At 42.4% G+C, this 17,528-nt stretch overlaps 1 protein-coding gene across 4 annotated transcripts in view; it reads left to right on the forward strand.

Moving 5' to 3' along the window:
• The window catches only part of MACROD2 (mono-ADP ribosylhydrolase 2), a 910,189-nt gene extending 894,149 nt beyond the window's left edge, over window positions 1–16,040 (forward strand). For 3 of the 4 annotated variants that reach the window (XM_075035490.1, XM_075035492.1, XM_075035493.1), the window contains exons 17-19: window positions 4,846–4,929; window positions 10,731–10,799; window positions 12,740–16,040. In XM_075035490.1, coding sequence (XP_074891591.1) covers window positions 4,846–4,929; window positions 10,731–10,792 — 146 coding nt within the window. In that variant the 3' untranslated portion in view covers window positions 10,793–10,799; window positions 12,740–16,040. The remainder of the gene's footprint in view (window positions 1–4,845; window positions 4,930–10,730; window positions 10,800–12,739) is intronic. The other variant, XM_075035491.1, reaches the window with a different exon arrangement.
• Window positions 16,041–17,528: the final 1,488 nt, after the last annotated feature.

Raw genomic sequence — 17,528 nt, forward strand, 5'->3', positions numbered from 1 at the left:
TGATTGCTGTGTTTGTTTTAGAGCCCCAAGAGCAGCAGGTTGGGTGGTTTTGCATGTAGAGCCATACAAGAAGACAGCATAAATCTTTTATGTAGTAGAATCTGGTCTGGTTAAAAGGGTCAGTCATCCCAGATGGAGTTGTTGAACAGGAGTCAAACTGAGCCCTTGTATCATGGACAGCTTCAGTTTCTAAGTGAAGCAGCGTTTATAATGCTATTAAAATACAGCGGTAAACAAAGTACATGAAAGCTTGAGAGTCACATTAGCAAAGAGCTACAGTGAAATGAGTGGGAAGAAGGAAAAAACAGCTCTGGCTATTTGCAGAGCAAGAAAAATGGAACTGGTTTTGACACATAAGACAATGCAGCTGTGTGTCAGAAGAGCTTTGTCTATGGTTTTTGTTGTTGTGGATGAAAAATGGTGCCTTCAATTTTTGACCAGAGAAATTTGGATTTTAATGAGCCTCTGTCTCTCAGAGTCTCCCAATTAGGGGAAGTGTATTTACAGCTAAACTCAAAATAATATATTTTATTCAATGGGTATGAATCAGGGAAATCTGGATTGTTCAGAATAGCTGCAATGTGGTTTTCATATTGCATAAGGACAGAGGGGGTTTTTTCAAAATATGTAACATGAGTAGAAGCAACTGCTCTACAAATAATTTATGACTAATGAATCTCCCCTGGTTGCAAATTGCCCATGGGCAGGATAGTATTTTATTGGAATTCCTGTGGCAGCTCCCAAAATTGCTGGGCAGACATGTTATGGGAATAATGACCTTGCCATTTTGCCTGTAAAAATAGTAGTTGTCTGGACTGTTGTATTATTGATAACTCTTTTCTTCCTCAAATATTTAGAATGATCTTAGGGACCAGGATTTCCCACTTAGTTGCAAGACTTCTAAAATTGGGGAATTTTTAAGATTTAAGTTGTCTTGGTGTTGCTTGATTGCACTGACAGTACTCATTTGTTACCCAAGCCCCATGCAAGGACTGCCAAGGCTGGTCTTGAAGGCCGGGCTCTGCAGAGAGAGCCCAGTCTCCCAGGCTCCCTCAGTATTCAGCAAAGAGAAATAAACTCCCTTAAGGTGCGCAGCTCAGAGCAGAAACCCAGTTCAGGTGCCTTCCAGGAATGATTCATCAATTCTAGGGACACTACGTTGGGATTTTGCTTTGAATTACCTGGGAGAGGAGCCTGCCTCTCTCTCCTGATTACAAAGGTGCTCTTCAGTACACAGCAAAGCCTTATGGATTGCTGTGTGTTACAGCTTCTAAGCCTGCATAGTTGCCTGCTTTTATCACTTAAAATAGATGTAAACCTTGTGCAAAGAGAGGAGGAGGAGGGGAAGGGGGAGGGTTACACTTTTTACACTTTTTACTTATTAGGATTTATCAGGGGTGTGGAGAATAGATGTCTGACCTCTGTACTCAGGCACTTTTAAAATTGATGCTAATGTACCAACAACCACCACATCTTCATGTTAATCTTGTGAATCATGTGTGAATCTGGAACCACGTTTCTCTAGAGAAAGAACAGTATATTAGCTGTAACCACGTGGAAATATTGACAGATTGTGACTATAAAGGAGAAAAAAAAATGAAGTAACAGTACAGAGATTTTGATCTTCCTGGTATATTCTTGTCTTATGCATTTCAAAAGGCTGGGAGCCGTCCTTGCCCGTGCCAGAAGCCTGTTGTCACGTAGTGCTAGGCTGGTTGTGTAACCAGACTGCAAAGGGTTCAGGTAACGAGCTCTGTCATGAGCGCAATTGGAAATGGTAATTGAAATTGAAAGTGGTATCTCCCAGGCTCCCTCCCTTTCGGTAACTCTCAGCTCCTGCTGAGAGACCCGAAATGCCTCGCTTGTTTGTGCTCTAACCTGAAGCAATCAAAACAAGGGGGTGAGGGAAGGCCTGTAGAATAAATTGGTTGTCAAGGCGGTTCTGGTATTGACTGAGTTCTGCTGTTTATGTGAATCAGGCTCGTTTCTGTGTGGCACTTGGTTTTACTGCACAGCAGGGAAGAAGCTTTTTGGATAATAACCTTTCCAGTTGCATGGCAGTATAGTGAATGCTCCTGTCGCCGACCCACAATAATAGCAATGGAAGAAATGAAAATTTATATCAACCAAGTTTGAAAGTCTTCCCAAAAATTGGATGATATAATGTGCAAGCCTCCTCCCGAGGTTTGCAGTGGTGCTTAGCTTTGTTAAGGTTAAAAATATCTTCTGCCTTGTTTGTCCCTGAACATTGTTTCCCACTATCATTTTCTTGCTGACAATATCCAACAATCAACATACACTATAAAAAAAAACCAATATGGCCATATTCCCTTCCAAGAAGGGATGGGGAATCAGCTATTCAGACTTGGAAAGAAGGTGAAAAAGCAGAAAACACATTAGTGTTCTTCTGACAATGTTTATGACCCTAAACCTCTCAAAAAGTAATTTTGCAAATTTGCTGCTGCTGCTGTTGCTCTTTCCAGCCTCTCTCTAGGGCTGCCTACCCCAAGAGGCAAACCTGTAGCTTTTGGTATTGAGGGCCCTCAATGCCTTCTGCTTTCGTCCCTGCAATGGCAGTGCTAATTAGCACATGTGCATATGCACACACGCATGTGTATGAACAAAATGTCTTCTCTTTAATTAGGCTCTGTCTTCACCTAACGCTGTGCCAATAATCATTTGCACCTGTCAGCTGCATGAGAGATTTCTGAAGTTGAAAGCGAGAAACCCTTTGGCAGTGTGGTGAAGCCAGGCGTGCCGGCTAGTTAATGGGAGATCTTGGGATAGGGCCTGGGAACCTCACGCAGGCATCTTTAAGAGCTGACAACAGGAGAGAGACTAGCTATCTCTAGCTGTTAGAGAAACTGGGAGCCAAGATGTAACCTGTGCTATCTTATCTGCTTTACTTGGTTAACAGACGATGTTTTAGAGGAGGCAAAGTCAGATTCAGAGGCATCAGCTGCCAGTCAGCATGCATTGCTATTTAGCAGGGATCCCAAATCCCTACATCAGACATCTGAGTGTCTTGGTGGGAAGGGCTGTGTCCGCTGCAGGCTGCACTTGTGGTGGAACAGTCAATTTTCCAAAATCTTGCTTTTCTGCTTCCCCCAGCTAATCAAAATGTAGCACAACCTGAATTTCAGTGTATCTTCCTTGATCAATCAGTGCTTTCATAGTCACCCAAATTTCATATTGATTTTGCTAGAAGTCAGGCAGGGATTTTGAACATACCTTCTCAGCCTTGTACTTGACAAGTTCCTGCCATGTGTGCATGCTTCTGTGATGAAGTGACCTGGGTTTATCCTTTCTGTCAGCCAAAAAGAGAGGTGGGCAAATGCTGGGAAAGCTTAGGCCTGTTGGTGCATAAGAAACCTCAGGAGAAAACCACACTCACTCTCCTGAGTTCCCTGGAGAAGCATCAGGGATTTGACACACCCTCAAAGGGGCCATCTCAGGCATTCACTGACATGCGGGGTTCACAGTCACAGGTGTTTACAGGCATTTTGTTTGTTTGTACAGGGAGATAATTTTAAACCAGTGAGGAAGAGGTAGAGCTGGTGATACAACAATTCACCAAAGGATTTCTGCAGTAATACTAAGATCTATTAAAATGAGGGGTGACATCTCCATCATTGTAAAGTCATCCATCCCACTTACCCCCATGCTTGCCGAGATGGCCAATTCAGCTTTCCAGTGGCTATTGTTTGTTGGGTTTTGTATGTGCTGTGTTCTTGTTTTAGCATTTTGATGCTTGGTAGGACTATAGATAGCGTGCTGGAAGTTGCCTTTGAGAATAGCATTGCCAACGTAGAGAGCACAGAGAAGACTAAAATCTCCATGAAAATGTATTGGCTTGCAGATACGATTAGAAGGAAAAACTGGCTGAAAAATTCAGTGGTAGATACGCGTTTATGGACAAAATATCTGTAGTGCACTGAAGTGCATTAAAAAAAACCCACTCTAGCCTTCCACAGAAAGGGGAGGGAGGTGGTTGTGGGACTGTGAACGTTTAATCTCTGTTGCTGAAAAATTAAATTATTTCAGTTTAAGAGTAAACTGGTTTTGAGATGTCTTGGTGCTTGCTATGCTTTGCTGTCTCATAATAACCACCCAAATGTCTAGATTGCTTAGCAATCAATAGCTTGACACCCTGTAGTTCAAACGCAGGATATGTGCAACAGGCACATAAGTAGAGAAGTAGCTAAATCAGAAATTAACTAAAAATTGGCTTCTTGGCACTCTAAATGTCAGAATATTAGAAGAACTGTGTATGAAAGAGCAAAACCACTTTTTTTTTCCATTTCAGATGTTGTTAGGAGATTGAATCTAAGCTTCCAGACAAGCCTGAGGCAGAAGAGATAGAAATGTTGAATTACAACAATAAAATGCGTTTTCCTAAATTCACATTCTAGTTTGTGTCTGACTACCTGGTATATTTGAACTCTCACTGTATCTATTTTTATTCTGCTAGCTAGAGAAACTTTATAAGTGTGATTACATCCCCATCATATATTGCATTTTATGAGCAGGAGGGATTCTTCAAAAACGATGAGGGAAGAATGGCAGGGAGGCAGAAGCACACACCATGATGTGGTTTTAACAATCCCAGTTAGAAAAGCGTGCAGATTGCTACAAACATTCAAGCAATTATTTTCAGACTATGTTCCTCCCCCTATATCCTCTGCCTTTTTCTCTAATGGCTGCTGCTATACAGCAGCAGAATCTATAAAGGTAAGAGCATGCCAGAAGAAAAGGAAAAAAACCCCAGGCATACGGAGTTGAGAATTATACGTTAATTGGGTACTCTAAGTATTGATTTTTCTCCTTCTTTGGCTTGTCTTACAGGGATGCAAGGGAAAGAGGAAACTTCTGTGGAGCCTGTGAAAGTTGACCTCACATGTGAAGCAGCAGATGTTTCAAATAAGGATGGTATGTTGTTCTAATATTTTAATTGTCCTGAGGCGGATACGAAGGATACCTTTCTGGTGTTTGTTTCTACACTTCCACCCCCCCAAAATAGGAGTTGTATTTATACTCTCTTCAACTGAGTCTTCTTGAGAATTTGTACATCTCTACTGTCTTGGAAGTCTGGTGGAAGTACCTTTCAGTGCCATAGCCCTGCTTTTCTAGTTCTCTGGGTTTATGTGTTCAGTTGTTATGTTCAGCCCACTTGCTTTTTAACTAAATATTTGAGGCCCACCATAATTTTGATCTGAATATCAAATTGGCCAGGATGTGTGTGGTCTCATACAGGATTCATAAGATAGTATTTTGAAAATTCCGGTGCTAGTGCCCGACTCCATCGTGGGGCAAGCATTGGCTGCATAACCACTCTGAGCTCGTATGTTGGCCTCCTTCTAGCTCGGAGCCAATTTCCCTTCCTCCTCCTCATTCAGAGTCCCTGCTTGGCTCAGTCTGGTAGCAGATGGAAGTTCTCTCCCTAGAACATTTACTATTGATAAAACTGTCATGATTTGGTGACCCAACAGCAGTTGCAGTCAGATTTGTGGACATTATCAAGCCAAATCTCCTGACTTTGAAAGGAATTTATTTTTTTTATTGACCTCAGCGAGCAGATGACCCATCTCTCTGGCAAGGACCCAGCAAGTACCAGGATGGTGCGCCAGCTCTGCAGTGCCTAACATATTCGTAAACAACAACAAAAAATGCTTTCTAGGCTCTTTCTGTGTGAAAGAAATACTGGATGGAATCAGGGTCCCGACGCTTGGGTTTGGGTGAGGTAAACCCTTTATTGCTCCTCTAGATAGGCTCTTATAGCTTAACAAAGCTACATAAGGGGCTTTCTTGATTTTTACCCAAAAAGCCCTCTTTACTGCTCCAAAAGGCAGTGCTTTTGGAATTGGGGTTCCAGTCCCTGTTTTATTATTGTGAAGTGGACCCCTCTCTGTAGCAAAGACTGATTTTTGATTCCTTCTTTAACCTCTTCAGCATTGACATAGTATAAATTCAAGGCATACTTTTTTACATCTCAAAGACAAAACAATTATATTATTTTTTTATTTTAGTTACACAAAGAATCTAATGCTGATTTCCTTTCTCTGATGTCAGATCGTGCTGCAGCATTTGAATCGGTGGCTGATTTAGGTACTGGCCTGTAGGGAAGTTTTTGCAAGAATAGGAAAAGAAAGCATGCATAATGGATTTTTTTTTTTTTAAATACTAGAGATTATGCTATTACTAGTGAGTGTGCAGAATAAAGCCAAACCAGCCTTCTCTCCTCATCCTCTGAACAAACAAACCAAAAAGTCATAGTCACATTAAAATATTTGAAATTCAAATCACTGGAATGGTCTGGGCTACTTAGTGAAAACAAATCCAAATTTACTAAAAGAATATCTTAAGGGATTTCCTGCTGGAAAGAAAAATGATCATATAGCTCTTGTAATGTGTGCTGTAGCACAGCACAGCTGCATCAGCTGACAGCTTCTGAAATTATGATCTTGGTAGGTTTCTTTGTTTCAAATCCTGCTTATCATGTAAGGTCACTTACGTATAACTCATCCTGTAACTTCCTTTTCTGTTAACTTTCTAAGTTATATGAAAGGACAGGAAAAGGGTGTTTGCTAAGGCTGCAGAAGAGTACTCTGCTGTTCAGGGAAGTTTTCATTTCCCTCCAGCTTAAATTGCTATTGGGATTATATTATAGGGTGTTTTTTTTCTTGTGGACATTTATTACGTGTTTAAAAAAAGCATAACAGAGGAAGGATCAAACTCCCCATGCTCTGTTTTATCTGAAGGGTTAAGGTTTGCTGAAAAAAAGCCCTAAAATTTTTAATGTACTGGGTACTATTTGAGATTTTTTTTAAAAAAGAAAAAGGTTCCCTTTGACAGTAATTTTTATGTAAATTGCCTATTTTTCTCTGGTCCCCTTCCTCCCGCCCCAGGAGAGCTCATCACTTCACAGCTGAAATCACAAGCATATATCACCAGGTACCCCTTGGCAGCCCAGCTCTTGTGTTTTAATTTCATGTACCATGTCACAGCAAAAAGTGCCTTAGAAATGCAGAGACTTTAGAGAGCTTAGGTGAATCTTCATATTCGTTCATCTAGTAGGCAGAGCTGTAATAGTGATATATTTCAGAAATTATTATTATTTGAAAGCTGGCCGTGATTCTCCGTCAGGAAAGCTGTCAGAGGGTGCTCACATAAACCTGAATAAGGATAGAGATACAGGTTGCTACTGGCAATCTCCATCAGCCACCAGAGCGAAGACCTGTGGATATTAAATTTCTCATACCCAGGACAGATTTGCTGATCAGTATTTTTTAATGATGACAAACCCCACCCTTGGCGATTGGTTTCCTAAACGATGTTTCTCTGCCGGCAGCCTTTTTTTAGTCTTCTTTTTTTTTCTTTCTTTTTTTTTTTTTACGCCACCAAAGCTTTAAAGATTGCTAAGGTGGATGTTAGTTTCCAGCTGGTATTAGGTGGATCAAACTCTTCACTCCTTTTATAATGGGGTTATTCATTCACCTTTTTTATTTCAAGCCTGTGGAAAGCTGTATCCTGACTTGCTGACACAATAGGAGAAAAGAAGATTAAGGCAGTGTCAAACCTGAAATTTCCCATTTTTTTTTATAAGCTGGTGCAGACTGATGAATGTGCCATCAGCATCCTGACTTTCACGTGATTCGCCAAAGCAATATAGAAGCAAGATTTCAATAGCTAACACCCTCATGCTTTTTTGGTGTTGATGTAACATCCAAGAAACAAGTAACTACCAAGTAAACAGGCGCATGTGTTTCATCACTGCAGGGTGGGTTGAGTTCAAGGTAGATGGTTTTCTTTCTAGGCAGTCTGGAGTTACAGCTGAATGTGCTATAGCCAAGTTATGTGGATGCAGAGGGGAAACATTGTTTAGGAAGTGGCTGAGGAAATAGGTTATGTTTGCAAGTAAGAGCCTGACCAAGCTCCTCTTTAAATCAAGATGGTAATATTTTGGTCTCATCTGCCATCCAGGTCTACAGCGTAATATCCTGGGGTGGGGAAATGTGCTCGCTCTCTCGCAGATGACTCTAAACTTGGTTTTCCAGTCTCCTGTTTGCCTGTCTTCTCTACTTAGATGCTGCACTGTGACTTTTGGCTAGCTGACCTTTAAGCACGTAGCTTTCTTGCAGGGGAGAGGCAGGATGTCTTGCTGCCGACACACTGGGTCACCAGCAACTGCAACGCTTTGATGGATGTGAACTATTTGCTGGGTTATTTCTTCTCCTCTTGCGGGGAACTTGCTAGGTTTTGGGGGAGAAATCCTTCCCTGGTCATAATTTGAGAGCTGCTAAGCAGCAGATTGAGAGAGGAGGTGCAGACAGGTCCTCCCCGACAGGCCAAAATTTAAGGGAAAACAGTCAGGGAGAGTGCATAGGAATGTCCATTTCCATTGCACAGAAATGTCCGTTTCTGGCGTAAAAAACCCTGCATGAAGCTGCAGAAGGGGGAGCAAGTAAAACTGAATTTAGGAGATGTGCAGCCTCCTTGAACTTCAGGTGCTTCACTGAGCTGCTGGCTGTTGTAGCGTATTATGGTAGGTACAAAAAGACTGCTAACGTAAGTTAGCAGTTTAACACCTCTAAAAACATTGTTTAGCAGGAAGAAGGCCACTTTTGGCTTGCAATGTGATCAGATGTAGCATGCCCAGGGCTAACAATGTCGTTCTGACACTAACTCGTGCTGGGAGGCAACAAGGGCTGTGAGTCACATCCCTGCCATACCCAGTCGCAGCTCTTCCATCTGCTCTTGCAGTAGATGCTTTGCTGCCGTGTTATTTTCCAGCTAAATATAGAGAATTGTGTAGATGGCCTAGTAGTGACATCTGTTGTCAGGGTTCACCCGGTGGTCTACAGAAGCTTATCCTTCAGTTAGATCTTCCTGTCCCTACCAGCATTAATGCAAAGAGCTGAGCTTAGTCACAAACACATAGGAAAAAGCGAATAGTGAAACCCGCCTGTGCCTTAGCACTTCCAAGACATCTTCCCACTGCGGCGTGCATGGCGGATGCTTTTTGCACCGGTGATGCAGGATGCCTGGCTGCCATTTCCACTGCAAAACAGTAGGATTCAGTGATTCCTCTTGCTTCCCTGCTGGCAGGGGCCCTGGGTCACATGTCTCCGCCGGGGCTCCTCCATGCTTTCACGTTGCCCTGAAAGCATTCCCAGGCAGTTTGCAATTTGACTCCCTCTGTGTGACGTGCTATCAGCACAATGGGCAGGGGTCAACTGCTCGTAGCCATAATAAAAGGAAGGGGGAGGATGTGTACTCATCTGGGATGCTGATGGAGCCTAACCTCAGGTTTCAAATCAAGCTTTAGTTTTGCAGGAGATCTCTGTAAAACATGAGTGCCTTATGGTATTTTCAGAAAACCCAGGCAGTGAAACTGGCCAGTATAATGAGGCAGAGAAAGGCTGCTGTCATCAGTGCACAGCAGCCTCCCCTTAATGATTTTTTATTAAGCATCCTGTCTTTGCTATGCAAATGCATGTAAAGAACACAACATCGCTAAATGTGATGTGCATCAGAGCTCCATAATCAGGAGCGGATACTTTTCTTATTATTCATTGCATACATCCAGGAAGCCATTACGGTATCTGTTCTGCATATAGATGATGAATAATTTACAAATAATTCATCAAAGCCCTAACAGGTGTATTGACATGATATTGACTCAGAAAGAGATCATACTGCCTGACTGGAAGTAGCATAGTTATTGATTTTTGGCTTTTTTCCCCCTCCCCCTTCCCATCTTCCCTTAGTTTCCAAATCTCCCATTCAGGTTTGAGGTTTTTTCTCATCACCCACATCAAATGACTTGTAATCTGCAATTGATACCACAACATAAAGCAAGGTTAAAGAAAGGAAAAAAGTCTTAATATAAATGGCTCCATTCACATTCATTGCAGAGCAAATACTAAATACTAATCTTAAAAATGCACGTGCTGAAGTAACCCTTTTTTATTTAGTCTAGATAGGACCAATCATCTGCCATAGTTTAGATGATATTTTTGACAAAGGTCATGCTGAAATGAGTTTAAGCCTTCTGTTTAAATTATTTCCTAGTTTTCAGTAATTTAAAATGAAAAAAAGAAGATTGGTTTTGTAAAAGGATAGTACACAAGTGAACTAGTATGTGTAGGAATATAGTGATGTTGCCCCTGAATCTTCTCCTAGGCTCCAGCAATTTGCAGTTCAAGGACACCCAGAGGCAGCAGCAGCATCTCTGTAACTGGAGATGGATCTGCATTTGGCCCACAGCTCAGCCCCGGGTCCTGCTGGGAACTTTGTTGGAAGCCTGTGGATGTTTGAATTACAGGATCGAGACCACTTAGCCCAGTGAAACTCTAAATCACCCTTTGCAGATAACTATATCTCTGCCTAGGGCCTACAAAGGCAGAGGAGGATCCTTGAGCTCTTGAGCTAGGCACCTTGGTTGGGTGCCAAAGTCACACTGGATGGATGTGGACCAAAGGGAAAATCTAGATCCAGAAGCTTGCATTTCTAGCGATGCTGAAGCCTACACCCTGGCAGGACTGCTTGTCGGGGTTTCTGTGGAACCGCAGGCTAGGATGGCTGGCCTAAGAGACCTTTTTGCGGATTTACAGCATAGAATTTTTAATGCAATAAATGTCCCCTTTGGGTTAGAAGCGGTTATTACTTGACATGATAAACTTAACAAGTATCATGAATAGAATTTGATGACTGTCTCATATTGGTTTCAGCTGAAATGAATAGTCAAGTTGAAAGTATAAATGATCCTACGGAAACAGAGCAGGAAGCTTAAGTAACAGGTAAGACCTTTATGGCTATTTTTTCCTCCCATTTTCCATTCAGTTTCTGTTTGAAAACTTGCTTTAAAAATGTCCTTAATTAAAGGTAGGCCTTACAAAAAAAATTAAAAAAGGAAGACAGAATACAAAGGAAAAGAAATTGTCTAATATGGCCTATATTATGCAAAAAAATTAGAATACCCAGTAGACTTGATTTGTCAAGTAAATATTATAGTAGCAGTCTGCAACTTAGGCAGCGCACAGTCTTAGATCATCAGAAGGCAAGACAGCACCGAGATAAGGAACAGAAGAGTAACTGAGTGAATGTTTTTTGGCATTGCTTAGCAAAATTACGGGCAATTTATACCAGTTGGAACCGAACTCAGTTCTGTACGATCTGTATTCTGGGAACAACAGGTTCATGTCACAAGGGGTTTATTGCCCTTGGCTGTCTGATGCCTAATGTCACTTGTAGCAATACTACTGAAAAACAAGGCAAAGTCAGCGAGCTGCCTTCTGGAGGCCTGCTGCCTTTTGGAGCTTTTTATGGCTTTATACACTAAATGATACTGCTACGACAGGAGCGTGCAATGGTTGTTGTTGCGGCAGAGTTTGTCATAGGCATAAACAGCTTTGCCCCTAGATAAAAATGAATAATTTGGTAGGAAGACAGAAGTCTGAGACTCATCCCCAATTACAAAAGGCAGTTGCCATTTCTCCGTCAAAAGTAGTTTTTAAGTGTTAATGCGCACCGCTTCCTTTAGCGTAGGATTGTCATGAGATGCCAATATCATATACAGCAAGATGCGTTATTTATGCTTGTAATGGGATTTCATGTAGCTCAAGACCAACTATAGTGGCTTTACAATGGCGGCAGCTGTATCACAGAGACTTAAAATACAAGGTCTTATTACTGAGCGTAGCCCTTTGTCCTTGTCAGCATTATAGACGATGTGCTGCCATACTGCTGGAGTGAGAAATAAGCCTGATGCGGTCCCTGGTAAAAAGTACTGAAGCGAAACTAGAAGGTGCCCTCACCATTAAAATACGGCTTCCGCAACTATTCCTTCCCCCTCCCCTAGCTTCTGGGTTTATGTTCTGTTCAGTCAAAAAAGGAAGAGGAACTAATGAAATCCTCACTGTTAAAAATACATGGAAAGTTTAATACCCTTCCTCAGTTTAAAAAAAGGTATCTACGATTATTACTGCTTTCACGTGGCCCGTTGGAAGTCTGTGTTTCATGCTGCATTTTCACATGGAAATGAGTATCTGTGGATGTTTTGGGCTGGAGTTGTTTTTGCTTTAGGAAGGCAGAGTTCACAGGAATAATACCCCAATTAGCAATCAATCAATAAATCTTTTCAATTCAACTGCTGGCTCTGCCAGCACCTTTCTGAAGCAAAGAGGTGCAAGCCGGGGTGCACCATGTCTTGCCCAGCACTGTAATGGCATGTGCAGGATTAGAAGCAGGCATCGAATCCTTCGCAGCTCTCTATCAAGGTCCTCATGACTCTGTTGCCACTGTTTTAATTGCAAGGAGCGGGTCTCTGGGGAGGATTGATCAGCCTGTTAAACTTCAAAGGGTCTCGCTAGCATCTTTCAGGGCCGAGGAGATCCTTTTGCTTGCTATGTTTAGTATTTTAATATGTTGGTTTTAACATATGTTCTGTGGTCTAGCACCAAAGCACCTACCAGAGCTGGGGGTCTCTGATATCAAGCTAGGTAGCACAGTGCTGTGGAAAACCAAGAAACGCTAATGAGCACAGTCAATTTGCTATACAGATAATAGCGGCTGTTATATATAAACCACATGACATATACTCATGCTGTGTGTGTGACAGAAAGAGAAACTGTAGGCATCATCTGTGCTAGAAAGATGAGACCTGGGTTCTGTACAGACATTTGAAATTTTGCCTTTTTTTGTTTGCTTTTTTTCTTTTCTCTCCCCCGCTGTGGCGAAGGAAGGATGCAGGAGAGGAGAGACCCGAGGAAACCCGACGGGCAGGCGCTGACATCCTACAGCATAATTCTTGGCAGAAAAGAGCACGCAGAGATGCTCCATGGGTTGGGTGGGAGGGAGCTTTGGGGAAATGACTCTTTGCTTTAATTTCTCTTTGTTCTTCATTGCATTTTGTTCTGTAAGCCTGTTGGAAAGAAACATAACTTCCCAGTTCTGACAATGTTTTGCAATTATCCCTGCAATTACAACAGTTTCTTCTGAACTGTGAGTCCCTGTCTTATATTGGATCTCTTTTCCTCCTGCATCATATCATCAGTAGCCTGTTTCCAGGCCCACCCCTTTCCTAGCATCTTTATCTTATTTCCCAGTTATGGTACTATCTGCAGGCAACCTGTGGAGCCCATTTATTCGCCTCCCCACCTCCTTTTTTTTTTTTAAAACTGTTCCCTAGGATATAAATGGAGATTTTCTTCAAGAACACGAACTGCCACAAAGGATTATAATCCACACACACTGATAAACAACTGCCCTCCTTATGCTAGGGATTTGCAAGACTAGATGCTCCATAATCTCAGAAATATTGATAAGCACAGCCCTGCACGTTGCCCACCTCCAGGCTTGTCGATTGGCAGCTCCTGCCGGCACCCACCAGCAGGTCACCGTGTCCGAACCCTGGCTGCTAGAAGAGGCGCTGGCCGGATTCCCTTGAGTCCATGCTGGAAGCAGAGTTTGCTCATTAACTCTATCATTCCAATGCCTCAGATAAATACAGCTCCTAGCTTTAACAACTTCACGCTGTATCTTACGTGAGCCCTCATTATATTTTCTACGGCATATGCATGATTTCTTTTTTTAAATTTTTTTTTTAAAAGCAATTAACAGTTATTTGGATAAGAATGTCTCACCATATGTCAATTGTTCTGCCAGCAAATGCTGCACTGAAATTTTTAGAAAAGGAATAAAAGGGTTTCACATACGTTTCCCAACCATGCTGTAACCAAAACCGATAGACAATACGCTCAATGGAAAAGCACGCAACCTCTGTCCATGGTGTGATGTGCTACAAACTGTATTTTAAAATGCTGCTGATAGTAATTTGATCATGTTAAGCAAGGTAATTAATTCTTTTTTTTTTTTTTCCCCAAATATGCATGAATCCCAAAATAGTTATTTGCTAGCTCGCCAAAAAAAAGAAAAGAAAAAAAATATGTAAAAACCAAGGTAAGACATTTCTCTATCCTCCTGTGATCTGGGTTTATCCCAGCTAGAGTAGGTTTGGTGATAAATCATCTGCTGGTGTAACAGCAAGTCAAATGTGGCCCTAACACACCTAGCACTGGCTACAGCAGTTGATGGCTGCTGTCAGCTGCAGGTTAATTCAAAAGGGTGTCAAGGACAAACAAGGATTAGAAAGGAAAACAAGAAAAGTCCCAGATTTCACCCGGGGAGTACAGCCCCTGGAAAGGCAGCACCGTATCTTCCTATGTGCAGCTCCAGCATGTTTGCTTGTGGTGGGATCAAAAGAGTATTTCTTTGTGCTGGCTCGTGTGGTTTTTTAACCCAGGTGACGCTAGCGCCAGAGAAGATGTCAAGGAGCTGCTTCGTCACCCATTTGTCCCAGAGATCAGTCGATGTGTAACTCTGAATTGGATCGACTGTGGAAGGAGTAAATGAGCTGACGTAAGCCTATGAATTGGGTTTATAATATTGCTAACTTTACCTGAATTTGCTAGGTACCATTCCTCTGGCCCTTGTTCTCCACAGAGCACCCTTGAAGGGACTCCTTGTTCCCTTTGAGGTGTCTCTGTTGCTTTTCTTTCCCATCCCTGGGATCATGCTTGACAGAACATGTTTTTTGGGACATGGATTTTTTTTTTTTCCTGCTGTTCCTTCACCTTGTCTCCAGCTGATTGCAGTTTTGCGGTGGGAAGTACCTCTACATGGTGTGCATCCCATATGTTCCTGTATATTTTCCATACTGGGTGATTATGATTGAAACGGCCTGTCATAATAGGTGGGGCAGGAGTGGATAAATACCTCGGGAGGAAGGGGAATAAATGTCTCTCTCTTCTCAATTCCCCTTTTGTGTGGTTGCTGTGAAAAGAACAGGATTGAAGGGTTCCCTCCATCTAGGTAAGTGAGGGAACTAGCCCCGTAGGGCTGGGAATGAACTCAGTGAGCTCTGTGAAATGTTGAAGAGATCCAAGGCAGCCGGAGTGAACTGAGCTTTGCAGAGCTGCAATAACTTCAGTCAACGGACTATAGCTCTGTTCTTGTTTCTGTTGTGCTCACCCATGGGCAACGTTAATGGAGCTGTAGGCTGCCCTTATCTGCATGTCGGATGTCTGTCTCGCCATTGCCAGCCTTGGTTTTAGCAAGGGAGCGAAAGGGATAGCCCTGCAGGAGGCTGGCTGCCAAGGTGTGATGGTTCAGCAAGGAGACAAAGACTCCTTAAAATCCTTGTGAAGACTGACCAATAGTTTAAAAAAAAATAACTGCAAAGATGTGTCACATTAGACACTCTCTAACCCCTGACAGTAATTTCATTGCACTTTTCATTTAACCTTGGTCCTCGAACAGCAGCGAGTCTTTGAAACCATGAACCATTTGCCCAAGGATGGAGCGGCAAAGCCCAGGTAGGAAGTGTAAAGCAAGGAGACGTAGGAGTTGATTAAGTCCTTACAGGACAATTTGCAGCCACATCTATATCTGTCTGTCTTCAGGTGGGTTTTGGTTTGAGTTGTTGGGGTTTTTCACTAGGCATAAAGTGAGTAGAGTGGCAGCGTGAGTTCTTTTGCTGAGTTAGTAGTGAAGGCTGAACCCATGCCCCTCAATGCAGTCTCCGCCACTCTCGTTGGAGCTGCAGAAATGGAAGGAGCTGGTTTTGTAGAAGAGCAAGTATCAGACCAAGAATCACCCTGCGGGGATTTATGACAAGGATTTTGGTTTAAACCCGCAATGTGTTTGCAGTAGGTGGCGTAAAGGGAATAGCAATGCTTTAGTGCTGACGTTTGCATACAAAGTATCAGGCTCTGCTTGATTGTTGTTTCTCCTGTGCCTGAAAGCACTCATGCCTACCATTAGGCACAATATTCTTTGGGCTGGTGACTGCTCCGATGATGAATGGGTTTCCTTCCATAGAGATATCCAAAGGGGATGTTTGAGACATAGTCAGTAATAATGGGTCACACATTTGCTGCAGCTAATAGTCAATCTTTCTGTAAGGCACTGAGAAAGTTTCTCTGTGACTTAACACTGTTCTGCTTTACGCACTTGAATAAAAATATATGGAAAAAAAAAAAGACTTTTCTCTATATGCAGTGCATGCCAGCTTTGCTGTTAAAATTACAAACTTAACAGAGTATGTGGATCTATTTTCTTGGGGAATAGGGGTTTTTATCACACGATTCATCCAGGATTTGCCTTACCCTGACATTTGTGATATAAAGGAAAATTTAAAAAAAAAAGTACAAATTAAAAAAGGTAATTTTCTCAATCCAAAACTATGTTTTTACTTCTGTGCAAAGAAATGTAGACTGTTGTTTGCAAAATGTCATCTAATAGATAGTCTAGCAGCTATATCGGTTAACACACGCCTCTTCCGTTACTCTGTCATTTACGTGCTGAATTTGCCTCCGAGTCTGTTATTTTTCGTTCTGTCTGTGCCATGCATTGGAAAACTTAAAGAACCAATGCCTTCGTACTATGATGTTTGTTAAAGCGAAACGTTAATAAAGCTTGTCCTGAAGACGAGGCAATGCCACTTTTGTGTGTTTATTCCCTCCTAACCGTGTTGGTCATGCAGCGGTCATTTCGGTTGTCAGTGTTGCAGTTTGGACATGTGATCACCAGCACGTGGAGCCAGGTCCTCGTTTAAATTTATCGTTCACTTGATGGCAGAATCTTGTGAGAAACAGATACCTCGGAGGGATTTTTGGATGGCATTACCGAAAGGTAAGAATGGGGACTTTGCAGCTTAGAGGGGAACAGGTTGGTCCCATCGCTGCATCAGCGATGTTACAAAACCCATTCCCACAGTTGTAGCAGCACTAAATTGCTGGCATCTATCATCTGTCAAAGAATACTCTGATATGTATGCAATCCACAGGTATAATAGACAACACGCAGTGTGCGCTAGATGTTACCTACCCTTTCTGCCGTGACTTATTTCAAGACTGAATGGGTAGAAGATACTGCAAAAAGTGGGAAGGTGGCTTTTTTCTTCCCATGTCACCGGTATAGATGAAAACACTTGTACCGATGTTGCCTTACTCTTATCCAAGGCCAAGCATTTATTTGTCGATAACTGAAGTTAGGGGGCTGGCTCTGTGTGTTCAAAGCTCTCTGAGGAACTGGATTCCCTCTCTGAAATTTGACCTTTCCTTGCCTGCAACCCTTTGACTGCAAAATGGAAGAGGACAAGGCACAGGAGATGCGTGGCAGTGGGGAATGCCTGCCTTTTTGCTGGATGCAGGACCCAGCTGTCATGTATGGTCTTAGTAGTGGCGAGCTAACCTGAGAGAGAGAGCAATACCAGCAACAACTGTAATGCAGCATCTTGTTGGATTCAGTTCATCAAGAACTCTGTTTTCACTGTGTCTCAAGAACTGCACAGCCTAGGAGGAGGCACCCGCTTTCCCTATGCTGTAGCCTGTTTCTGCTGCAAGGGAACATTTTTGTCTATAGCAGGTGTCTGTTTAAAAGGAGAAAAATAAATTAATCTCTCACCTACTGTCTGTCCCACCCTTTTTTTGAATAGCACAGGGTCGAGAGGAAAGCCTCCGTGGTTT

This window comes from Buteo buteo, chromosome 9 (genome assembly GCF_964188355.1).
Source record: "Buteo buteo chromosome 9, bButBut1.hap1.1, whole genome shotgun sequence".
Taxonomy (NCBI): Eukaryota; Metazoa; Chordata; class Aves; order Accipitriformes; family Accipitridae; genus Buteo; species Buteo buteo.